The sequence below is a fragment of the Sesamum indicum genome, linkage group LG8, assembly GCF_026168435.1.
Source record: "Sesamum indicum cultivar Baizhima isolate 11 linkage group LG8, ASM2616843v1, whole genome shotgun sequence".
Classification (NCBI taxonomy): Eukaryota; Viridiplantae; Streptophyta; class Magnoliopsida; order Lamiales; family Pedaliaceae; genus Sesamum; species Sesamum indicum.
In genome coordinates, this window is record NC_142664.1 from 26,698,600 (window position 1) to 26,724,109 (window position 25,510).

The window sequence follows — 25,510 nt, forward strand, 5'->3', positions numbered from 1 at the left end:
GCGTCTAACACTTGTAATTCTAGAGAGCCTGTGTCTGACTTGACTCCGTCAACTTGGAAACAAAGAAAAACTACTCTTTCACACAAATGTTTGTCCAATATGATCAGCTCAAGACAGAAGACAAAGCGGTACGGAGTATTGTCTTTTAAACCATTACTTAAACTTTTTGCAGAATTATGAAATACAATAAATGATAAATTAAATCACTAAGAAATCATAAATAAAGAAATAATAGTTAATATTAATAAGGAACTTAGATGATAATAAATTCAAAATAATAAATTTTGAAAAAATAAATAAAATAATAATAATTTTTAGAGTTCTATAAATATAAAAATGTTATTAGAATAGTTAGTTTAGAAGAATAAAATAAAATTTATATACCATGCATTATTATTATAAAAAAAAAATGGCCCAGCAAGTCTAGCTCAGGACCAAGTGGTCCTCGGCTGAGCTGGTCCTAAATTTTAATACCTAGGCCTGGATCGACCCGGTCCCAAGTGAGACTGGGCCAACCCAGTCCATTTTTTTATTAGTTCAAATCGATTTTAGGCCGGACTAGCCCAACTCGGCCCACTGTGCATCTTGACCTAAAATGGTTGATAGAGCATAAATCATTGGAAAATGAATGCATATATTTTTTTCATCACAAATTTTGAAAGAGAAAGTAAAAGAGAACAAATAATTGTGTTAATTACACTTAAACATTCTCTAAAAATATCAATTTATCCTTTTTTATAAAAAAAATTGAAATTATAGTTATATTTTTTAAAAAAATTCTGTATTTATACGTGACTCTCTTATGTTAGGATTTGATTTTCTAGGATTTAAATTGCTCTTAATCGATTTTATTATTTTTGTCTACGTCACTCGTGTGAATGTGTAGTTACGTAAACTATTAATTCTAAGCATAATTATATATCAATTTATCGATTCAAAGCATATATTAAGCCAAATTCACGTAGCCGGTATCAAATGCATGGTTCGTTAGAGGTGATTACACTTCGTTGTTTTTCAGTGTTTTCCCAACATCAATGACGAACCGGTACTTGACATCGGCTTTCGCCAGCCGCTACATCGTTGTATTCACATAATCCATCGGAATTATCTCTTATCACACACTATATTATGCTTCGCTGCGAAATCAATCATCTCCGGCGTCTCTTTCAGCCCCCCCATTATGCTCCCCGCCACCGTCTTCCACGCCAGAGTGATTGAAAACACCGACAACTCAAGCGGCTTCTCCGGCGACCCAACCACGATCAGCTTCCCGTGTGGCTTCAGCAAGCTTAACAACGGCGCCAGTGTGTGAACTGCAGAAACAGTGTCGTAATCCCGTCTAAAGTCCAGGCCGCAACTTGCATTTCCTGCAGCGTGCAGCTGATCACAAATCCGTCGGGGGCGAGGCTCTCCATGGCTTCCTTTTTCTTACCGATGGAGGTACTGATCACCCCGGCGACGTGGCCCAGCTCGCCAAGCCTGATAGCTCCGATGTGGTGGCCCTAGTATCTTATCGGGCTGTAAGTGGTGATCCCAGCGCAAAGCAAGGGAGCTCCCTTATCCATGTAGAAGTCTTCGGGCCAGCGAATAATGAAATTTTCGTCCACCACCATGACGTCGGAGTAACCGCTGTAGGTGACGGTGCCGTCGGGCTGAATGCTGTTGTAAGTTAAAACGAGTTTGGGACAGTAAATTCTCGAGATTGTTGACACATTGATCGCAGCATCTGCAGGAATCGACCAGGCACACTGCACCCACTTTGTCCCCGACCCGAAATTTCTGGACCTTGGACCCGACTTGAGTTACTTTTCCGAACATCTCATGGCCGGGTACGAGCGGGTGGTGGGAGGAGCCCCAGTCATTCTTGACTGTGTGAAGATTCGAGTAGCAGATCCCAAAATACAGTACTTTGAACTGCACGCCGCGGTCGCGAGTGGGGCGTCTAGAGAAGGCGAAAGGAGAGAGAAGTCCAGACGAGTCTCTAGCGGCCCACCCGCAAGCCTTCACTGAGTCTGTGGCCATTGGCGACAACTCTTGTTTGTTCTGGATCTCGAACAATAAATTGAAACAAGTATAGCAATTGATATCCCTTTAATTGATGTCTCTCTCTATGTATATGGAACAGTAGTAGTAGTCCGGCAGCGATTTACTCAAGAAAAGGGCAAATGGGATGCCTAACATTTCTGATTAGCCACGTAAAATGACACTTATTATTGAAGTAAAATAGCATCTTATATGTTGGTAGTGTTTGAACTTATAATTTTGAAGTTATGGGATTTCAACTTTATCAATTAAACTAAATCTCATTAACATTATGCCACTGAATTTTTTGGTACTAATGTGTGCCCTAACATTCACTTGAGTGTATCCAAAATTGACCGGGGTATATTGTATCCACTTGAAAAAAGATATAAATAAATCTCCCAACAACACTGAAATACCACTGTAGTCCTGGATCGATGTTTTTCTATCTCAAGTCGAATTGCTGATTCAATTCGCTCTAATGACCCAACATCTAGATATAGATCCTCTGATAACTCATGATTTGATATAATACCACGTGGACCAACAAGTGGGTACATTTAACCTTATAAATATCTTCATCCATAGCATATATAGCAGGACACATTTATTACTTACTACCTCATTTACTACTTGAGATTATCATTTATCATCTAGAACTTAAACTGACTTAAGTATCAGAAGATTTTCACTGGGGACCATCTAAACTAACCTAACATGATTTTCTTTGTTCAGGTACAACCAAACATTTTAAATAATCATATAGAATTGTGGGCCACCATCCCTTGGGAGATCGCAAAATCAATTCAGATAAAAAATAAATTAATTAATTTTAGAAATATATTTCAATGGCACAAATGTAAAGATTAAAAAAAATTAAAGAATTGATATAACTGAAATAAATAGAGAAAACATATGAAGGGTAATTAAATCAGGGATCATTATTATTTGAAAATAAAAAATAAAAAATAAAAAAAAAAACTGGATTTGAGAAAACAATGAAAAGAGAAATTAATAGAATGTTAAATATTAACTAGTTTAGGTTTTGAATGAAGTAGCAGGTGATGAGGGTGAGGAAGAGCTGAGCTGAGCAGGCGAATACGGGGAGTGGAAGAAGGGATGGGCGCCACGCCAGCAATGAGAATACATTTTAGAAAGAAAGAAAGAAAGAGAGCAAGATTTGAGTCTGACGGGTAGGGATTGATATTGGGACTCGGCTCCAAAACAAGGAATAAAAAAGGATGGAGATGCGGGGGATCGAACCCCGTGCCTCTCGCATGCAAAGCGAGCGCTCTACCATTTGAGCTACATCCCCACACTTTACGTAAGCTTCTGCTTTAATCAAATGACTTGGTACACATTCATCAGTCATCGCAATGCAAGTCTTTGTACAAGTATTGTTGGGTTCAACTCAATCCTTAACGGTTTTATTTGAAAAAACTCCTCACAAGAGAGAGGAAGATTAAGCTCTTTGCACGGTAGAAACAGAATCAATACTATCCAACATCACCTTGTAAATTCAGTGTATGAATTCAACTCAACTATTTCATTTGCCTCATCAACTGCGTGTATGAGTTCAGCAAAACTAACTGCATTTTGGGCTATTAGATCATCTGTTAACCAAAAACCCATTTCAAGAGCCACCATAAATTGCTCAAATTTGGACGGTTTGTTCTTGCAATGCCGAAATATCAAGCTCTTAAATCAGATTTTGTGTCAAATGATATGCACTGGGCTAATCAAGGACACTTATGCTGCTAGCAGAATCCTCAAGTTTTCTATTGAGTTACCCTTCGTTCACAGTGATTATTCTTACAAAATCTTTACAATCATTCAGGACCCAAATGGGTTCATTTGGAATACTATGTTGAGAGCCTTTGTGCAAAGTAACAGGGCGCAAGATTCAATGTTTTTGTACAAATCCATGTTAAAGAATAGTTTTTTATGCATTGATAATTATACTTATCCCATCTTGATTCAGGGCTGCTCTCTCAGTTCCTCCGAGTTCGAGGGGAGAGAGGTGCATGATCATGTTGTGAAAATGGGATTTGAGAGTGATGTTTATGTGGTGAACAATTTGATCAATATGTATAGTGTGTGTGGGCACGTGGGTGATTCTAGAAAGGTGTTTGATGAAAGTCCCGTGCTGGATTTGGTTTCTTGGAATTCGATGTTGGCTGGATATGTTTTAGGGGGAAGTGTTGATGAGGCAACATTATTCTATGCTCAGATGCCTAGAAAGAATGTCATTGCGTCGAATTCTATGATTGTGCTGTTGGGTAAGAGTGGCAGGGTGACTGAGGCGCATCAATTGTTCAATGAGCTGGAGGAGAAGGATTTGGTATCATGGACTGCATTGATTTCTAGTTACGAGCAGAATGGTATGTATGAAGAGGCTTTGGATCTGTTCTTAAAAATGTTTAACAATGGAATTAGTGTAGATGAGGTGGTCGTTGTAGCCGTGATTTCAGCTTGTGCACATTTATCTAGTTTCAGAATAGGAAAATTGGTACATGGCTTGGCTGTAAGAGTTGGATTTGAATCTTATGTAAATCTTCAAAATTCTTTGATTCAAATGTATTCCAGATGTGATGATGTGTCGGCTGCGGAGAAATTATTTACTCAAAGCTGTTTCTTGGACATAATATCTTGGAATTCTATGATATCTGGATACATCAAATGTGGATTGGTCGAGAAGGCTAGGGAATTATTTGATAACATGCCTGCGAAGGATGTTGTGTCATGGAGTTCAATGATATCTGGTTATGCCCAACTAGATAAGTTTCATGAGACTTTAGCATTATTTCATGATATGCAGCGCGAAGGTGTTAAGCCCGATGAAACCACCTTGGTCAGTGTGCTTTCAGCTTGCACTCAACTTGCTGCCCTTGATCAAGGGAAGTGGTTAGATGCTTACATACGGAAGAATGGGCTCAAGGTGAATATAATTCTTGGTACAACTCTAATTAACATGTATATGAAATGCGGAAGTGTGGAAAATGCCTTGGAGGTTTTCCATGGGATGGAGGAAAAGGGAGTTTCTTCATGGAATGCTTTGATTCTTGGCTTGGCTATGAATGGAAAGGTAGAAAAGTCACTTGAGATGTTTGAAGAGATGAAGAAAAGTAGGGTGATCCCAAATGAAATCACCTTTGTATCGGTTCTTGGTGCTTGCAGACATATGGGTCTGGTAGAAGAGGGGCGCCGATACTTTGATTCTATGGTAAAGGTGTACAACATTGAACCTAACATTAAACACTATGGATGTTTAGTTGATCTTCTTGCACGCAGAGGGCTGCTCAAGGAAGCAGAGGAACTAATTGACACCATGCCAATGGCACCAGATGTTGCTACTTGGGGTGCTTTGCTTGGAGCTTGCAAGAAACACGGCGACAAGGAAATGGGAGAGAGAATAGGGAGGAAACTCATTGAACTTCAGCCTGAGCATGATGGCTTCCACGTTCTATTGTCCAATATATATGCTTCTAAAGGTAACTGGGCCAATGTTCTAGAGATCAGAGGGATCATGACACGACATGGTGTGGTTAAAACTCCAGGGTGCAGTATTATTGAAGCCAATGGTGTTGTTCATGAGTTCCTTGCTGGAGACAGATCACATCCTCAAATTAAGGAAATAGAGGGGATGTTGGATGAAATGGTCCGGAGATTAAAGAGGCTGGGTTATGCACCTGGTACAAATGAGGTTCTACTTGATATTGATGAAGAGGAGAAAGAAACTAATCTCTTCAGACACAGTGAGAAGCTTGCAATTGCCTTTGGTCTGTTAGCAACTACTGCACCCACACCAATAAGAATTATTAAGAATTTAAGAATCTGTAGCGATTGTCATGTGGCAGCAAAGCTGGTCTCTAAAGCTTTTGATCGTGAAATTGTTGTTAGGGATCGGCACCGATTTCACCATTTGAAGCATGGTTCTTGTTCTTGTATGGATTATTGGTAGCAGAATATCATACAACAATTGAAAAAAGAAAACACATGAAATGATGTCATGACAAGTGGTCATTACGTCCGTGTGCTTTGCAAGTCTGTGCAACACGGTTGTACAAGTTAACAGAGTTGTTCCAAATTGATTCAGAAGCAGCTTTGTTTTCTGAGCCTAATCAGAAGAGCACCTATGACAAGCGCTCATCTTTGGCTTTAGCCTTTCAATTAACTTTGAAGTTGCGGTCGGCCGTCCAATCCAATCGAAGGTAGCCACCTTAAAGGCTGTCTTTGAGTCATTGGCACAGTTCTTCACTTCTATGTACATCATTCTGTTGTTTATTGTGTTACATCAAGATATTAATATCTTTGCCAAGCATTGTTTTCTGGGAGACGATTGAGGATAAGTAGCACTCACTTCTGAACCACTTTCTAAGATTGAAGGAGATTGTCTCAAATCAGAAATTAGGAGAATTCCAGTCCATAGGCCACTTCTCATAAGTGTAGCACTGGAGATGCTCCTTGCTGGTTTTCAAGTTCCCATTTTCTTGTTCTCAACTTCCGATTTTTCAGACTTGTCACAGAACACGTGGTAATCAGCAGCAAGATGCAAGCGATATTTGCAGCCATGAACCTGCTCTTGGCAGATTAGAGCAATGATATTATCTAATAGGCTCCATCTTGTAATCATCTGAACAGTTGCCCATCATGCCTTAACTTTTTGTTTTCTGGTTGTTTCCTTTGTGAAGCAATCAGCCTATTGTCTAAGGTGTTTCTCTTTACTTGTAAATCCCTTTGGTTTCTTGATGAAGTCCATACATTAAGTTGATACACTCTTACAGGTTCAAGTTTCATTCTACACTTGAATGTTGATCTTATGGAATCAAACTTCGTAGCATTACTTTTTTTCCCCCTTTCTAAGATTCAAGAATTTGTAATAGGAGTTTAGATCAACGAAACAACTGAATGCAATCATTCAGATTATGGAAAATAAAGCCTCTTTAAAAAGTTATACATCCATTTTAGTTACACTCAGTTGCAGCTCCAGATCATAGAAAAAATCCTAAAGAATCCAGCCAAATTCACTTGGTTGCCCAGATGTCATATTCCCAGCCAAGCTAAAAAGTTTCCCAGTCATTTCACTAGTGAATCACAATAATTTATCATTTCCAAACATGCAACCAGTTATAAGGATACTGTCAAAAATTGTTATCTTTTCTTTAAACTAAATTAAAAGATAACAAACAGATGCAGGAACTCCTCTTTTGACAGAACCAAAAGCAATTGCACTGGCTCCATAGGAGACTTGAACAAGTTTATAACGCATGACATTGTCTTTGATGCATCTCAGCAGGGTTGAATGATGTAAATTAGTCACATTGTTGCTTCATTGTGGTACTGTCAATTATACAATACTAACCAGAAAAAGAGTGAAAACTTGCTTATTCGTTTACAACATAAAAACAAAAATCCGCAGTTAGATTCAGTGCGTAGTTGAGTGCTGGCGTCCCATCCTGAATGTTCATAGATATGCTGAAATTCCTTCTTTTCTGACCACCACTTGAAACCTTAATTCAGGGAAAGGTATTATCAGCCACCAGAATGAATGAATGAAAGAATGGATATGTATTCCTCGGAATAACCATAAACATTTTGAGCGTCCTTTCGCTCCAAGAAGAACCAAAAATTTTCTGTTATCCTTGGTAATATGGCCTTCTATGCTTAATATCAGTTCTTGTTCAAGCCACTGATCTCACATGTTTCCTAATCAGGCTCCTCATTTTCTAAATCATGTATTAAGCATTGTAAGTCAGGATTATATCCTGCTTCTTTCATGTGCAGGCCCAGCATATCTATTGCTTCATAGACCCACACAATATGGACACCCAACTTATCTCCTGCAACAAAACTATAGGTCTGGTTCCTCACCTCAATCCAACTTCTCCCTGCCTCTTTCTTATTTCCCGTTCCTTTTAATAATTTTCTTATCCTAGCAAAATCTCCCCACTTCCCATCAGCTGCATATATGCTGGACAATGCTAGGTATGTCCCTGCAACACTTGGCCTCGAGTCTAATACCCTGCTTGCAGCTAACTTCCCCAATTCTGCAAGCTTATGTGCTTTGCAAGCTCCAAGAAATGCTCCCCAAACAGATTCATCAGGCATAAATGGCATAGCTTCTATCAGCTGATATGCTTCCTTAACTCGCCCAGCACGGCCTAGCAAATCCACAATACACCCATAAATCTCTTGATCTGGGGTTATATTGTAACTATGAACCATCATTTTGAAGTACTGTAAACCCTCATCAACAAGTCCAGCATGACTACAAGCATTCAGAACTGCAACAAACACAATCCGATCAGGCCTAACTCCAGATGCAACCATTTTATCAAACAAGTCAACAGCTTCCTTTCCATGCCCATGGCTACCATATCCGACCATCATAGAGGTCCATGAAACAACATTCTTATCATGCATTTCATTGAAGATTTTGCATGAATTCATGATGCTTCCACACTTAGCATACATGTCAATCAAAGCGTTGGCCACTCCTAGGTCGTCTCCATGGCCTCTCCTAATTATCCCTCCATGAATCTGTTCCCCAACCCCCAGAACTGCCATGTTAGCTACTGCCGCTATAACAGATGTGAACGTGAAGCAATTTGGGGTGAGACCTTCAAACTCCAAGCTTGAGTAGAGGTTGAGGGCCTCGTATGGATCTGACTTCTCATATCCTGCAATCATTGTGTTCCATGTGATTATATCTTTTTCTGTCATTCCATGAAAGCATTGATCTGCTTCACTCAAACCAATACACCTGCAGTACATGTCTAAAACAGAATTCATTACAGGAATGCTGGATTCAAACCCACGCTTGAATACTGTAGCATGTATCTGCTTGCCATACGCTTGTGAGCCAATTGAAGAACAAGCTCTAATAGCAATTGAAACGTTAAAAGGATTTAGTTCAGCCCCATCCTGTTGGCATAAATAGATGAGAGAGCATGTAAAGTAAGACAAAGCAACAATTTTTAGATCAAAGCCCGAATTATGCTTATTCCTCAGAACACAACCTTGTTTATATGTAAAAGCAGTTAAAATCTCATGCAAGAACCTAACTCGTGTTTGGTAATAAAAATGCCTGCAAGAACTTATAGTGTGTGATGATGTCGTGACTTATCAAGATTTTTGCACCCAAATCCTCTGCTATGGGCATTTCTTCTTTTGCAATATAGGAATCTAAAAAATCACAAAAACTTACGAGTTCCAAGTCCAGTTAGTTTGCATACCAGTAACATTTCCCTGAAAACCCGGAGCCCACCATGCCCATCTCCCAGGTGAGTGTAAGCAGCAATCAAAGTAGTCCATGACACCGAGTTCTTAACTCCAATCTCCTCAAAAACAGCACAGGCTCTATCCATACCATCGCAGCACATGCCATACATGTCCATAAGCGCATTCCTGACATAAATGCTCCCAAGCACCCCATGCTTAAGCGCCAAGCCGTGTACCAACGCGCCACAAGAAAGGGAACCCATGCTCTTACATGCTTTGAGCACACTAGAGAAGGTATACTCATTAGGCTTCACATCTTCTTCATCCCTCAGCATCTCACGGAACATGGTCCACGCGTTCACGTGCAGATTGCATGAGGTGAACCCATTTATCATGGCCGACCAAGCAACCACATCCCTCTCAGGCATTTCGTCGAACAAAGTACGAGCTTCTCTGACCAGGCCCGTCTCGAAGTACGATTTGATGACATTAGTTGCCAGGAATGAAGGAGGTTTCGGTACAAAAGGCGGGCTAAAAAGGATCGAGGAGTTCAGCGTGCGATAATGAGTAGAATTGTGAGTCCTTGGAGTAAGATGAGGTATATTAACAAGTTTCCTTGATATCATTTCCAATGCATAAGGCTAAAATCAAGCAATTGAACTGGAAAAGATGATTCTTTAATAGAACTCAAAAGAGAAAGGCTTTAGCTTTTCATTATGTGAGAAGAAATTCAGGAAAGCATAGCAATACTTCATCCATCATCAAAGAGTTTGACTGCAATCCCACACATGGCAATATATATATATATATATATATATATATTACTATTGTTCTCCAAAGATAATGATAAAAATCACTGCATCTCTGTGACAAATGTAAAACACACAAATTAATTAAAAAAAATGTAAAACAAAAAGAACCCTTGTTTAATCTTTGTTTCTCATTCTCAAATTTCAATTTTCAAACAAGTAACTAGAACAAAAACATGTATATTTATACGTATTTTATTAAAAATATTTTTACAATCATTCTCATCTCAATTAATTTATACAAATTTTTCTAGCACTAACTTAAAAAAATAATATTATATTCTTTTCATAATCATTGAAATGATAACGAAAAATAAAACTATTATGTTCGCCCAAATGCAAAAATATATTAATGTATTACTCATCGACCTATCTGAACATATATTTTATTTCGAAGAAAAAGTATATACAAAGTAAAAACGCACATTTCGGTCGAGAACTCAACATTAAGAATAAAAAGATAAAAGAAATAAATGTAGGTTAAGTGTTTACATTTACCTAGAGCTATTAAAAGCTGATATATTAGTGCACAAACAGAAAAACTAAAAGGCCAACCGTACAAAATTTGAGAAGGCCACAAAAGAATGCAATCTAATTTCATTTCCTATGATATGCTATATATATATATATATATATATCTTGAAGAGTAAAAGTTAAGTATTTACAACTACGTGTGAAACCAACTTGATCAAACACCAATCATCTATACAGCAAAATGGTGCATTTTCTTTCAAAGAATTGATGCGAAATCAAACAAGAATCTGAGACTTGGCGAGCCGGCGGGAGCACTTTTTGCGGCTGGAGTTGCTCAGGGCGCAGACACAGATTTCAAGAAGATCATAGTCTTCTTCCCAGAATAAAAGGGAAGCCATATTCGGGTTCTCCAACAGCAGCTTTGACGTCAGGTATCCGGCTACAGACCATGTCTGGTATAGTCGGGCCTGCTTTCCTATGAACTTGCCATTGCGCGTGTCATAGTATTCAGGCCAGCGATCGAGAGGTAGCCTTCTTTCGGCTATGTCAATTGCCTTCTTTGCCAGATCTGTTCGACCCATTTTCATGCATGCCAATGTGAACTGAGAGAGCAAAAGGAGGAAAGGGGAGGAGATATTGTCAAGAAGGTACTGAGCAATGATCTTCATGAATTTAAAGGTAAAACAATTTAGTTCCTCAGAGTCATCTTACCTGCCACAACAGTGTTGGCCAAGACCCCCCATTATGATATGACCAAGGTCTGCAGATGTCCATCAAGTAACATTCAGAGAATTAGATTTTTTACTTACAATTGGTATAATCACATACACCACGTATGTACTCAATTTTGCAAAATTATCTCGACACTTCTTGCAGTCCTGTTTTATACACGACATTTCCCCTTATCATTCGTGCTTCGGGCAAAATCAATAATGCAAATAATAGTGTGTGGTATACCTAAATTTGTGTGCAATTAATTTAAAACATAAATAATAAAATTATTACTTTCTAAAATATATAATTTAGTTAAATAAATAAAAAAAAAATATCAAAAGATAGAGGTTGTGACTCGTTATTGAGAAAAAAGTGGGGGTAGAAAAAAAAACACGGAAGTCAAGAGAGAGAAAAAAAATGGGGTTCAGAAAAGGGGAAAAGAACTGCGAAAATAATTTAAAAGATTAAGAAAATGGCAGACCAAAAAAAATTTTAGACACCAAAGAACTGCTCTCCAATTATAATACTTTGGAGCTCTCCAATTATAATAAAGTATAGATGATGCATGTTGTGCAGGTGATTATTATTTCTAAAGCCATTCGATGTTTTTGTAACATGGCTAAACCTCATGCGGCGTCACATGAAATTATCCTTCAAAATTTAGTAGCAACCTTGGGATGTTCTATCTATGTGAACAATGGAGAGAAATATAAACGGTATGGAGCACTGAATAAACTTCATTTAGGCACTTACGTATTCTTTGGATCACATCCAGTGATTATTCGCCAATCCTCAGACTCCAAAGCAGGGAAGCATATTTTAAGAGGCATCTGAGCGATCAGATCATCCCATTTAGCTTCGATGAGATTCAATATAGCCTCGTTTTGTTTTGGAGTACCCAGAGATGATACTATGGACCAGAGATTTCCGAGCGTGAAGAACCTAAAATCCATGTGAGCTGGCTGCAGGTTGCCAATAAGATAACCGCCTTCCTCAGGAATCCAATGCATTAACCAATGAGGAATTTGTTCGGGATATATATTGAACTTGTTAGTGGCTTCTGTGGAATACTCCTCAGTCTTGTAACGGTAGATTTCATTGATTTTCTTCAGATCAACCCAGTAATATTCTCTGATGTGAAACGACAATGCACTGAGTCTGTTATTGATGGCTCTCACCAAATTCTTTGATCCATCATCCAATGCAAGCATCTCCCGTGCACATCGAAGAGCCGAGTAAAATAAGGACTACAGAACAAAAACAATGTCACATTCTGATTAGTACGGCATTCCTAGTTTACAGTTAAGAAGTATATTATGTGCAGCATAAGCATAGAATTATGGAATTGCTTCATCGCCCCATTCATGATACTCATGTGACAAGTAAACGACAGCCCTATTTTGTAAAACCACACAACTTCATTGTCTAAATTTATACTTTTTTAAAGAAGTGGAGAGTTACTTTTCAAGATTTAGACCCTTCATACAGAATATTAGACAGACAGTCATAACTTACTGGCCTAACGTTCCATATTGAAGATGGTAACGAACAAGAATATAACTTTAAAAGAGATATATGTAGTAAGCTCACTTGAATCTCCAAAGGGTGCCCGTGAATACCCATCCGACGGTCAATCATACAGGAGCCATCAGTGACAAGTAAAGAAGGAAACATATCAAAACCATCAGACAAGCACAGATTTATTATGAGTTTTATCCCGGTTTGTACATCCACTCTTTCCTGTAAAGCATAGTCACCAGTAAGCTTCACATAAGCTCTCAATAAAATGATCCACCATAGTCCTACATAAAATTGAAAATATTAATATTAGAGAAGTAGTATGTGAAATTGAAATCAATAAGTTTCTAGGCTGAGACAAACAAAAGATGGACCGCTGCTCTGTTAATATTGAAGAAATACCAAGATAAAATGAACAGGGAAACTAGAAAAGAAAAGAGACTAAACGAAGGCTACACTTTTATTCAAAGTTGTCACTAGCCAGTGCTGTTGTATGTATTGAAAGAGAGATTTATACCAGAATCCACAGGTGCTACTCGGCCAATAGCTGACTCTCCAAAATCTGGATCAAGAACTTCTTCAAACTTATTATCATCTAGAGCCACAGATCTAACCTTAAAACTTGCTGGCATCAATCCTTGTCCGGGACTGTAGCAGTCCACCGTTTTCTCCCAACTCTAGAATAATGAGGGGAATATTATTAAAACAGAAAGAAATGAACGAGTTAAGTAACCACATCATTTCACCAACTGCTCTTGACGAGGATGATCTCCAGGCACTGGCTAAAGAAAATTCAATTTATATAAAAATTATCTGTTCAGCAAAGTCGTGTATCATTTCCAATTCAAACTCTTCTTTTCTTTACAGATCCAATTTTGAATCTCCAATACTCAATTTCGACATCCATATGAACAAGGAATGCTAACACTAAAACTCACGCATATACACACGGACAACATGAAAACATATATACAAGTGTTGATTTACAAGATTGAAAATTAGATACCTGTAGTTGCAGGGTGTGAAGCAAGAAATTCCTCACTATTTCTCCCTCACCCTTTAGCAAAAATGCAAAGGCTGATGGGACGAAATCCCTTATAAACACCTGATCATAGTTAAGTGGCTGCTTGTCATTTGGATCGTTTGCAGCCAGGGTACCCACAGGGCTCCCACAATACGTCACAACCGAATCCCTCAGCAGCTTCCACGCGTCCTTTTCGATTTCAGACTCTTCTTTAGCAGCGTCTGCACTCTCAGCCTCTTTCAAATTCTCATTTTTCACATCATTTTCGACATCTTTAACCTCAATCCTATCATCCTCCTTTTTCACTGCATCCTCATCCAAATCAATTTTCTCCACAAGTGGCTTAACATTAAGCCCACCCTGCACGTAAATTCTCTCGAAATTCTTGTCATTGACACGGGTTTCAATAGATGTAGAAAAACTCTTGACATTTGATGCAACACTACCAACTAAATAATGCGCTCTTTTGCTAAAATTACACCCGCAGGTGGTTGAGAAAATTCTCGACTGACTCCAATTCGAATTGGGTGCAGAATTCGGCTTCTGGGATTGTCCCAGGATGGTCTTGAACACGAAAACACGAGGTGAAGAGGTGCGATCATTGGGGGCACTAAAGTGGGAATCAAACAAACAGTTAGTGTGCGACGCAAAATTGGAGGATTTGGGAATTGGGACACCCAAAAAAGGTGTGTTCCTACAAGGTAACAAAATTCTACAACAGGGCTTCATTTTTACAAATTTGGTAGCTCTCATCTCATTCAGAAAATTCCGAAAATGGCGGAAAAAAAACACAACTTTCCTATTACGCGATATCTGAATTCTAAAAATAACGAATCCAACGGTATGTAGTAAAAAAATTGAAATGAATTTATAGGGATGTAAGAAGGGAAAGAGGGTAGGTTTTGGGTGGAGAAGCAGAAGATGAGATATTATGGGTGTCTGAATTCTTGGAAAGTGGGGAGCGCATCGAATGTGTTAGTTTCTTCCATCCTTCTATATAGGACGGTTAGGGCCGACTTCCACCCCAAGCAATTTTTAGACTTTGTTCAACCCGCGCCAATTTTTTTTTTTTTTTTTTCTGTTTTTCTTTTTCTTTTCATTTTTTAAATATATATTTTAATCAAATCTAATTGAATAAAATCATCAATTAATAAATATAATATATTTATTATATAATTGATATTTTTTTAAATTATACAATAATCGCTCGACAACACACCAATACCCCATTTTGCCAACTCTGCCTAATAATTAGTTATCAAATGCTAATAATATGCGACTTATTATCATTACAACATACCAAAAACTCATTCATTTCTTTATTATTATTATAATATATAATGATATTTTTTTTTTCAAAAAAATTTATCTTTCTCTTTGATTCTCACATTTATCTCATTTGTTTTGTCTAGCTTCATTTTTTCCTTACCTTTTTTATTAATATAATTTTTTTAATTCTTGATATTTTTTTTATTATTTTCCATACACATTTGAATATGTTTTGTTATATACTCGTAAGAAATGAATAAAGATGATGTGAATTGCATGTTTTATAATTAGAAAAAAAAGAGACAAAAATATGTTTGTATTGTTTTTTAGACAATTAAAAAATAGAAACATACGAACGTGATATCAAATTTAATTATTAAAATGTACCAAAAAATACAATAAAATATAACAAAATCATTAAAAAAAAGAGAGAGAGATTTTGGAATTATTAATGGTGTTTGGATATAAGTAGGAGTGACGTGGAACAAAACATTTCATCCACTAATTATTGGTAATCCTTAAAATGAAAAAGTGCAAGCCTCTAGTTCTTCTGCCCACTGAAAAAGCGCCACGTTCCACGTTTCTGACGTGGAATTTTCGATCTCAGCCATTGGTGAATGGATAATACTCGAGACCAAATTTAGATGTGATTGGATAATGATACCCCATAAAATAAAATAAGAATTATAATAATGGATAATGGATATTTGCCTCTTTGCTAAAAGTTATAAGCCCCCACCTCTATTTACTACTTTTTTTCAACTTTTTCTTTATTTTCTATTCGAGAATTTTATTTTTGAGATGAGAACGAGGCTAACTATAAAATCACGAGTTTAAATTTTATTAATATATAATTCTTGTTTTAATTTAATAATAGTTATTGATTAATTATTATTATTTATTATCAATAGTTTGCATATTGAACATTCCTCTTAGAGTAGCTATTAATATGAATAAGAGAAACTCTGCTATAGTCATTTATGTACATTCAATGTACTCTACGGATAGAAGAATACATAGATGAATATAGTAAAATAAGAAATTGAAAAATGGTTATAACTGTAGCGGTTGAAATTATATTATGATTATTATTAATTTAGTCGGAGAAAAAAATTAATTATTTATTTGAAAAGTTAGAGGGGTCTTGTAATAATTGTATTTTTTTTATTTTTTCTTTTGTTCAATGTAGAAATAAGATTATTTAGAAGGAAAGTCGAAAAATCAAAAGAAGCCAATTGACAGTAAGTATTCAAATACCAAAAGATTAAAAACAAGAATGTTGAAAAACGTTGATTAATTTTAGGGATAATTACATCATTTTCCCTCGAGGCCTATGATCGAATTGTATTTAGATTTTCTATGATTTAATAAATTACATCTATCTGTCCTGATATTAACGGCTGTTAGAAAATTTATACGTTCTTGATAAAATTACTCTTTTGCTGTTCATTGTAAATAACACGAACCACTCTTGAAGTTTATTCAAATTGTAGGCACATTTTCTAAAATTTGTGATATTACAATAGCCCCCTTTAAGAATTTTTTATTTTATAACTAGACCCCCAAAGTTTAATATTTATTAAGATAAAGTAACAAAAATGTATCGAGTGTTTAATTAGATTTTTAAATTCAAAATAATTTTGATTGAATTGATTTAGAATATACTTCTCAATTTTATAATATATGATTTCAAATGAGTTTATAGTCAAACTTATAAAGAAACTTTTATAAATTTAAATGTATCAATCATTTTACTAAAACAATGAGTTATGATAGTATTGTAAAATGTTAAAAATTATATGTAGAATGTAATAAACATTAGCAAAGGTATATGTAGTTTTCAAAAACTTTTGGAGGGGTGTATATTTTCGTATTTACCCTAAATTTTTAAAGGGGTTTATATAATTATCAAATAGTTAAATTAATCGACTCGAGGGTAAAATTGAATTTTTATTTAATTTTTATACTAATGTTAGCAAACCCAGTTATACATATAAGTATGGCTTTTAATACTTATTTTTCTATTTATTTAATAAAAACATTGATTTATCAAAATACTAAATCAAAGTATTAAAAAAATTAATAATTATTGAAATCAAACCGATTAATTCAAATTGATTCGATGTAATATTTTGTCGTGTCGAATTTTTTTATTTATCGAAATGTTGGACCGGGTTCAAATCAATTCGATTCTATGGGAAGAACCGTTTAGACCCACGAAAATCAGAGAAATCCACCCCACCAATCAATGGATATTACTTAACTTTATCTCCGTTCTGCACAAGAACTCTGCACAGCGCAGCAAATAGGAGAAAAACCCATCAAGAACAGGAGCTGACACAGTCTTCAAATGTCGACCGTCTCATCTGCTGCACTTACGGTATCGCAGAATCTAAACCCATCAGCAAGAATCCCCTCTCTGTCATCCTCCACCTCAGTTTTCTTCAGCTACAATGTCTGTAACTGGGCAGGGCGCCGGCTTTGTGCGTATCGGCCCAGGAGAGCCATGAAGCGTGGAATTTCCTGCAACTGCCTTCCCGGGTTTGGAGCGCCGGAGCTCGCAGTTATTTCGGGCGTGGTGGCGCTAGCATTCGGGCAGAAGAAGTTGCCTGAAGTGGGTCGAAGCATTGGGAAGACGGCCGTGAGCTTTCAACAGGTTTTATATTTTATCCTTTTTGTGGAATAATCTGGGTATTATTTCGTCCGTCGCTTTGATCTGTTGTTAGTCTTAGTTGATTGATGGTAGCAGTTGCTCAGTTAAAATTGGCTAAAGAGCTGTAGTCTGACGTTTAGGACAAGAATCTCTGTTCTTAGGAAATTGAGTTTACTTGGACCGGGATATCTGTTTGTAGCATTTTAACAATAATCGGGTAAAGCAAGGAAATTCGTAGTGAATGAGCAGCAAAAGTGACTTAGCCTAGGTATGGGTGGAGGAATTTAGAGAATGATTTCAGACGACTATGTATTAAAGGAATTTGAAATCATTCAGTATTTCACAATCATAGCTCGAAATGTGAGTTCAAGTATTTGAAATACTTTCTAATATGAAATTACCTAAACAAATTTCAAGGATTTGTTAAGCCAACGATCTAAACACAGTGTTATTGATAGGACTATTTTAATCATATGTGTTAATTAAAATAATAGGAACGTTTTTGTCTTTTGCCAAGAATATGTGATCGGATGTGGAATGCCGAGCATTGAGTTCTTGTTAATTTGTATAAAATTGCACCCTCAATGGAGTAGAATTATGTTGGGAGTCTTTCATGGGGAACTAAAATGATGGTCTCAGTTAGCTTGCTTGGTAAGAGTGGAGCTGGAAGAGATATCTAGACCTCTTACTGTGGTTAAATCAGTGTTTATGAATTGGTTCCTCACTCGTTTGGGTTGTGTGAATGACGTCAACAAAATTGTGAAAAAGATAAGGATATAACATTTATCTTTAGCTTTCATATTGACTTGGATTTGTAAGCTCAACACCATGTTGCACAGTTAAATGATTGATCTGTTTTCTTTTCTCTTCCTTGATCTGTGCGATTTCATTTCTCGTTGTTAACTTGATACCCATGATAAAACACTGCATTGTTTGTGTTGCATGGCTTCTCACCATACATTTTCTACTATATATAACCAGAATAAAGATTTTACAGTTCCAAGGAGAAACGCGATGGCATTGATCTTATCAGGTTTCATTTTTTCACAAGATGGTTTGCACAATATTGCGGTTGCACAATCCATCGGATTCCGGGAATATATAGATACTTTTGATGGTTACTCCTTTAAGTACCCTCAGAACTGGATCCAAGTACGAGGTGCTGGTGCTGATATATTTTTCAGAGATCCTTTTGTTCTCGATGAGAATATTTCAGTCAACATATCTTCACCCTCATCCTCCAGGTACAAGACTGTCGAAGATTTAGGCCCACCACAGGAAGCCGGGAAAAATGTTATGAGGCAGTATTTGACCGAGTTTATGTCGACTCGGCTTGGTGTCAGGCGGGAGTCGAGTATTCTTTCCACCTCATCCAAAGTAGCCGATGATGGAAAGTTGTATTATGAGGTTGAGGTGAGATCTTTATAGAGCTTCCTCGTACGAACGTGTAGTGGTTTTTTTCTTCTTCATATGCTGAGATTTACTGATTTCAGTAATTTTCTTGATGTGATTAGGTAAACATAAAGTCGTATGCAAACAATAATGAATTGGCTGTGATGCCTCAAGACCGGGTCGCCCGTCTGGAATGGGATCGACGTTACCTTTCTGTTCTTGGAGTTGAGAACAATCGATTATATGAGTTAAGATTACAGACACCAGAAAAGTCATTCGCAGAAGAGGAAAAGGATCTCCGTGAAGTTATGAATTCTTTTAGGGTTAACAAAGTAGCTGCTTGAAAGCGATCCTTTTCAAGTCTGTTTATGATCTAGATTCTAGGTTTCCTCTTTCTCCAATTGTTGTTGCTCCCAAGTTAATAGTGCTAGTCTTTTTGATAGAAGTATCTATGAGGGGTGATGTTCAACTGTTGACTGCTTTGAGTTATCCTTTACGAAAATTTGAGTAACAATTACATGAAACTAAAGGGCTGTTTGCAATGATTTCTGTGTTCTTTTTGGCAGTGAGATAAGTTGTAGAGAAGTTCAAAGTTATGCAGAAACGGAAGTTAAAGAGAGTTTGAAAAACAACAGTGAAAAATGGGGAAAAAAAGAAAGAAAAAAGAATAATTTGGACTCATGAAACACCGTCCACTTGATAAAAATGGCAACCAAAAGATTGATTCATCCAAGAATTTCACATATCTGAAAACTGGTTCTGAGATTTGCAAACCATATTTACTCTATCTTCTACTGCTCAGAAAAAGAAGTTACATTTAAAGGACCAAAGCACACAATCTAAACAATAGCAGAATTCATGTTTCAATGCACCACAATAAGGATACAACAGTTGAGAGACCTACTTGAGGCAAAAAGTCATGGTCCCGCTTGATAAGTTTTGCCTTCTTGCACAAAAAGTTATGATCTTACTTGAAATTCACCTGCTCGTGTAAGAGCTCGGAAACCTTTATATGGACGTGAAGGTAAATTTAGTAACTCCAGTTTATCTATTTTTAAGCCAGAGAGAGCGACACCCATAATCCTGAAAGACACTTGAAAAGTGGGAAACACATGAAGCCGTTCTACGCCTGTTTCAAGCACCAAGGTACCTGACATTGATGGAGCCTTATCTTTTGGGATTCGTCCAATAGTCCACGAGCAGGTCTGCAAAATTGTTAATGCATCGTCAAGAGAGGAGAATATGAGTGCGACTATATAATTAGTTCATGATGGAGTCCTGATATAAAGTACTTCAAATTCAAATGAGTGAAGCCTTTGACTATTTATTCTAAGCACATTCCCCGGGTTTCAACCTTTGGAGGAAAAATCGTATACCATAGAATATATCATTTGTTCAGAACTCAAAAGAAACACACATACTAGCGTACCCATCATGGCATACTACCAGATTGAGTACCTTGTCAGCAAGAACATTTACTGCTCCATGATTTGAAGAAAGGTCAGATGACACAACACAAGGAGGTAGTCGGAATTGAACTGTTATGGAGTCAATTGCCTTTCCAGGATCATTTCGTATTCCAACTAACACACTTATACGACATGTCCCCAAATCAGAGGTCAGTTGTGGCTTCACATAAATTGGAGTATTTTTCAACTTCTTTACCCTGAAAACAGAGGACAAATATTGAAAGGGAAAGTGTAGAGGTTGCATTTGATATGAAATAAACTATGAAGTTCCGCTAGCAAAAGAGTATCGGTGAAACACTGCAAACCTGTAACTCATAAGCTTGAATTGTCCATCAGGTGGCACAAAGGATAGAATTTGGTTTGCTTCCCATGGTCGAAGTCTAACACAAGGGTGAAACCTCACATCATTAAGAATTGAAGGGTTCGCAAATGACAGTGTGAGATCAGGGAGACCTGATAGATGAGAATTTACTTGAACTTCACCATATATCTCACATTTTACCAAAGTTCCATCTCTGAGCAGCAGAAAAATGAAAAAGATGAGAGGATTCAGATAGAATCATAAAATAGATAAAGTTATGTTGCAAGTTTGCATGTAAAAACACCAGGTATTGTGATCAGGAATATCCAAATCAACAGAATATAATTTGGAAAGCTGTATAGATTTTGAAGGGAGTTAAATTCTGGAATCTAATGGGGAAAAGAAATAAGTGGAAGATGAGTTCTTGAAAGAAAAGCCACCTGCTTATAGTGGCATCCATTTCTTCCACAAGATCGACATAAACTTCATTGCTGGTATGCTTAAGGTCTGTTTTTCTCCATGGAACACAAGATGATGTTGCACCCGGCAGTGTGTTGCTCATATTGGAGGTGTTACCGGTGACAACACTCAAAACCTTGCTCACAAGATTTGGTGGAGCTATCATTTCCCTCAGGATGTTAGGTTCAGTAGTTAGAGGAAACCCATTGTCTATCATCTCATCCAGAAGCTGCAAAAATTAATTAAAATCCGCCAACTTAAGATTCTAGAGTTACTTGGAAGAATGTCAAATAAATTATAAAGACAGATTAAAGTCAAGGTAAGAACAAAAGCTTGCTTCATTCTGAACCTACAACCACTCTTCTTGTCGACAAATTATCCATCTTCATCATAGTCCTAGTCCTGTTGCCTTATCAAGAGTCCATCAAACTCTTTATTTTCCAGAGTTTTGATGTATATAAAGAATCGTGACTAGCAACGAATCAGAAATTATTGCATTAACATTTCCTATACTAGGTAACACAATGATTATTAACTACATAGTTAATGAAGTTGAGGAATCTTAGAAATTTGACATTTTACACTGATCTTAGTAGCAGTAAGGAATGATCTAGTTCTGACCTGACTACCCAAAATACCAACCAGATAGCGGATAAATGTCCTGACATAATAATGCAGGTTGTAATAGTAGAACAAAAGAGTAAACTTAAAAACAACTGTCCTTTTTAATAATTTCCTATGTTGATTAAGGAAAAAGATTTTAATAGAGAGATCTTAATGTAGTTACCTGCTCCTCCTGTCTAAGCAAAGTCAATGAAACAATTTAGTTTCCCGGAGCTTGGATTTATGTAAACAAATCTCATGAATAGCCATGACTCAAAACTTATGAGTTTCAAAATGGATATACTGAAATGATCAACTAAATAAGCTACGAAATACAGGAATATAAAATATTGAATAATCATTCCTATGGAAACACTAATAATATATGTCTGTGAAACTTTACACTGTTAATAACAATAGCATGGAACGATTTATTTGTGACCACCAACAAAAAACTGCTGGATATGCCAACAAATATTTTATGTAACATTCTATCAGGAAATCAAAGAATAAACCTTGAAACTGGCCAACATTAAAATTAAGAAATCACACAAGTGTTTAGATCCCTTCACACTTAAGTGAACATCGCCTTCTCATGTACATAACATGCCACATAAGTAGGTCATGAGAGAACATAGTAATGCAGAATCAAATAAGACCACTTCAAAATGATGAGAACATCACAGATACCTCATAAACAATAACAAAATTATCCTTAATCAGATCTTCGTTCAATCCATCCAAATAATCTGAAAGAACATCAGCTACCCTGCAAAGGAACTAAAAATCAAACCGTCAAGTTTTTAACAAGTCTTTGTGCACAATGCATATATAGATCAACACTACCAAGCATGACATGGCAAAGTCTCGAAGAACTTAGAAGCAAAGTGGAAGAGAATTATTGAGAATGACTCAGCCACATGGACATTTAATTATTGTTATAATATGCATAATATGGTATGTCAAAGTGCAAGAGGAAGCACTGCTTGCATCGATGATGATGCCACTACTTCATAACACACAACTTAGCAAGAATAATGTCAACACCCATTTATTACAATTATCTTTTTTATAAAATCTACATCCTAGATGAAATGGATTCATCTATATGCAATATGACAACAGAATCTTCTTGTCGGTAATGTAGTTGGCATATTACCATCTTGCCAATTACCCATGTCCACCAAATTGTAACTTGCCTGCTGCATCAAATGATTGCTATCACTGTTCTGTATGGCTGCACTTGTATTCCTTCAGCTGAAGAGCAGTCCTCCTAACTTCAGTCTTTTTCTGAAGCTTAGGTTAGAATGATAAGTTTCAAAGGAGAAACTATCTGGATAGCCATTGTATGATGACAAAGTCCAACAACCAAGTCGTAATTGAATTACGTGGATAGTTGCATGTATGCTTTCTTCCCTTGATAGCCTCTTTCAACAGTTTGTATCTTTATCTCACACAAAGCAGTTATAAACGAAATAATGAAAAACCAATAATCTTACAACCGTGTTTCACTTTAACCTCTAATAAATCAATAGTGCAAAGCTCGTTATTCAGAATGAATGAAATTGACAATTACAAGTCTTTGTTGCGATTATGAAACGAGAGGAACCAATTTGGAGCTCTATATATCGTACCCACAAATCAGAAACACATCACAACAACTAGAATAGCACATATCAGCCCAAAATCCAAAATATCTACACAAAGTGGCAACTTGATATATATAAAGTCCAACAATTTTGAAGATGTCAATTCCAAGTTTTGGAAGAGGCATTCATGGATCCATAACTTTCTCAGAGAAACAAAAGATATTAATTGAATTAAATAGCGAGAACCAGGAGACAGGATACCCACCTCAATTGCCATCAAAGGTGGCATCTCAACTTGGGTGCAAGCCAAAAATGTGATCCCCTCACGAACCACTTGAAATAGGTAGTGAGTGGGTGAAGCAATAACGGGTACAAGCTAGAAGATCACAAGAAAAAAAAAATGAAAAAGGAAGGGCTCGCTATTAAAAACGATATTAAGCATACAGCTCACAAACATAACGGAATGATCCAAATTGTCCGAACTGCAACATGCTACATTTATATTAGGCGGGTTACCTTCAAAGAGTCACCTTGAGTAAGTATTTGGTCCCAGAACCATGCACATATCGAGCGGTCAACCCGATGACCCGTGAGCTGTTTTTCCAGCATCACCTCCCTGAAATTTCACAGTCGCAACCAAATCATCTGCTTACTCTCTTCTCTTCAATAATTCAGTAACCATCAAACATCTTTTTTCTTTTTGGACTTTGCATTACCAAATATCAACCACATTTGAAGTGGAAGATCTCAAGGTTATCTTTTTTACTGAGCAAACGCATATGACAAATCTAGAGCCATAAAACATCTACCATCTATTCCTGATTCCCATTACTGAAAATACGAAAAACCGTTTGCAGCTGCAACTGAAATACGCGAGATATCCAAGATAACCTTTTTCATTTAATCAACAACTTCTTGCATCACGAAGCAATAAAGATAGAATGAAATTCCGGAGCGCAATTCCCTTTCCACTGATTCACTGTTTTCATTTTCCTAGTTTGATCACTGGAAAACCCATCAACCAAAAGATTTCCAGATTACACTACACACATCTTCGGTAACAATTTCGCTGAGGCACATAACACAGAGATAGATAAAACAGCAAAGATTCGAAACCATACCCGGAATCTGATAGAAGAAATATGCACTGCAACATTTTTCTACCTCTTCAATTTCTTCTTGGACCTCTTTATTCTCCCATCTGACTCCTTTACAAGTTACTCTTCTGTCTCCCTGCTTTGGCTCAACTCAAATATTATTAGATTTACACAAACAAGGAGTAGTAGTATTAAAATTACTGAAAGACCCCTTAAAATGGATTTTATATCAAATAAGCCCTTCTTTGCTTCACTACTACACCCCCAACTATTTATATGTTAAAAAATCCACTTTAATAGTTTTAATGGAATATTAATTTTATATATATATATATATATATTTCAAAATTTTAAAAATCCAACATATCCTCACATCTTCAATTGTTCAAGCAAGCAAATCATAGTTGTTGGAAAAATTCATATCAACAATAAGTAAAATTGTTTTGAAATTGACAACCGGATATATTAATCAATTTTTGGAATCAAAACACAAATATTCACGTTGGAACAGTATAATAGAGATATTAAGTAGATATGCTATTTTACGATAAAATTAAAAAATAACTTACCATGAGAGTTGTGTCGTATCAACTCACGATCCAACAGAAACGACACACTAACCAAATCATAGAAAATCTGTTTGTTTTGAAAAAATTATACGTCTCGTCCAAAAGTGAACTGGGTACTATGCAATTTTTTCTAAAATAAGACGATTAATATTTGTTCAGTATTACACTTATACTAATAAATACCTCAATCAACACTCAATAACATTTTTATTGAAACTAAAGCTCAAAATATGAATTTTGAGATAGAACTCGAGAGATAGAGACGAGAGAAGATAAATGTTCTTGGTTGTGGTGTTGTGAAAACGAAGGAGGAACAACTTTTTATAG

At 36.6% G+C, this 25,510-nt stretch overlaps 5 protein-coding genes, 1 non-coding gene and 1 pseudogene across 10 annotated transcripts; 2 read left to right on the forward strand and 5 right to left on the reverse strand.

Moving 5' to 3' along the window:
- Positions 1-1,056: 1,056 nt before the first annotated feature.
- Positions 1,057-2,168, reverse strand: LOC105169404 (8-hydroxygeraniol dehydrogenase pseudogene; annotated as a pseudogene).
- A 1,096-nt stretch (positions 2,169-3,264) lies between these two features.
- Positions 3,265-3,337, reverse strand: TRNAA-UGC (transfer RNA alanine (anticodon UGC)). The gene has a single exon. It is a non-coding gene; the product is annotated as a tRNA-Ala (tRNA).
- A 93-nt stretch (positions 3,338-3,430) lies between these two features.
- LOC105168967 (pentatricopeptide repeat-containing protein At3g62890) lies at positions 3,431-6,795 on the forward strand. Of its 2 annotated transcripts, XM_020695731.2 has the most exons (2): positions 3,441-3,546; positions 4,004-6,795. In XM_020695731.2, exon 2 carries the CDS (start codon positions 4,064-4,066, stop codon positions 5,981-5,983), a length of 1,920 nt encoding a protein of 639 aa, XP_020551390.1. In that variant the 5' UTR covers positions 3,441-3,546; positions 4,004-4,063; the 3' UTR covers positions 5,984-6,795. The 2 variants fall into 2 exon arrangements, with proteins under 2 accessions (XP_011087503.1, XP_020551390.1); XM_011089201.3 differs by having other exon boundaries at positions 3,431-6,795.
- A 418-nt stretch (positions 6,796-7,213) lies between these two features.
- Positions 7,214-10,153, reverse strand: PGN (Tetratricopeptide repeat (TPR)-like superfamily protein). 2 transcript variants are annotated; one of them, XM_011089202.3, is made up of 2 exons: positions 9,258-10,153; positions 7,214-8,946 (listed from the first exon to the last, which is right to left on the reverse strand). In XM_011089202.3, exons 1-2 carry the CDS (start codon positions 9,867-9,869, stop codon positions 7,729-7,731), a joined length of 1,830 nt encoding a protein of 609 aa, XP_011087504.1. In that variant the 5' UTR covers positions 9,870-10,153; the 3' UTR covers positions 7,214-7,728. The 2 variants fall into 2 exon arrangements, with proteins under 2 accessions (XP_011087504.1, XP_011087505.1); XM_011089203.3 differs by having other exon boundaries at positions 7,214-8,798; positions 9,230-10,152.
- Positions 10,154-10,505: 352 nt separating this feature from the next.
- LOC105168971 (alkaline/neutral invertase A, mitochondrial) lies at positions 10,506-14,785 on the reverse strand. The gene is made up of 6 exons (XM_011089204.3): positions 13,765-14,785; positions 13,276-13,435; positions 12,831-13,042; positions 11,994-12,487; positions 11,238-11,286; positions 10,506-11,128 (listed from the first exon to the last, which is right to left on the reverse strand). Exons 1-6 carry the CDS (start codon positions 14,533-14,535, stop codon positions 10,802-10,804), a joined length of 2,013 nt encoding a protein of 670 aa, XP_011087506.3. The 5' UTR covers positions 14,536-14,785; the 3' UTR covers positions 10,506-10,801.
- A 2,503-nt stretch (positions 14,786-17,288) lies between these two features.
- PPD1 (Photosystem II reaction center PsbP family protein) lies at positions 17,289-19,625 on the forward strand. Of its 2 annotated transcripts, XM_011089205.3 has the most exons (4): positions 17,289-17,431; positions 17,523-17,707; positions 18,686-19,117; positions 19,219-19,625. In XM_011089205.3, exons 2-4 carry the CDS (start codon positions 17,558-17,560, stop codon positions 19,438-19,440), a joined length of 804 nt encoding a protein of 267 aa, XP_011087507.1. In that variant the 5' UTR covers positions 17,289-17,431; positions 17,523-17,557; the 3' UTR covers positions 19,441-19,625. The 2 variants fall into 2 exon arrangements, with proteins under 2 accessions (XP_011087507.1, XP_088739580.1); XM_088883454.1 differs by having other exon boundaries at positions 17,314-17,707.
- A 167-nt stretch (positions 19,626-19,792) lies between these two features.
- On the reverse strand, positions 19,793-24,795 carry ZIP4 (Clathrin adaptor complexes medium subunit family protein). Of its 2 annotated transcripts, XM_011089207.3 has the most exons (8): positions 24,639-24,795; positions 24,034-24,133; positions 23,783-23,893; positions 22,619-22,708; positions 21,307-21,554; positions 20,871-21,080; positions 20,555-20,762; positions 19,793-20,301 (listed from the first exon to the last, which is right to left on the reverse strand). In XM_011089207.3, exons 1-8 carry the CDS (start codon positions 24,671-24,673, stop codon positions 20,056-20,058), a joined length of 1,248 nt encoding a protein of 415 aa, XP_011087509.1. In that variant the 5' UTR covers positions 24,674-24,795; the 3' UTR covers positions 19,793-20,055. The 2 variants fall into 2 exon arrangements, with proteins under 2 accessions (XP_011087509.1, XP_088739579.1); XM_088883453.1 differs by lacking the exon at positions 22,619-22,708.
- Between the last annotated feature and the right edge of the window lie 715 nt (positions 24,796-25,510).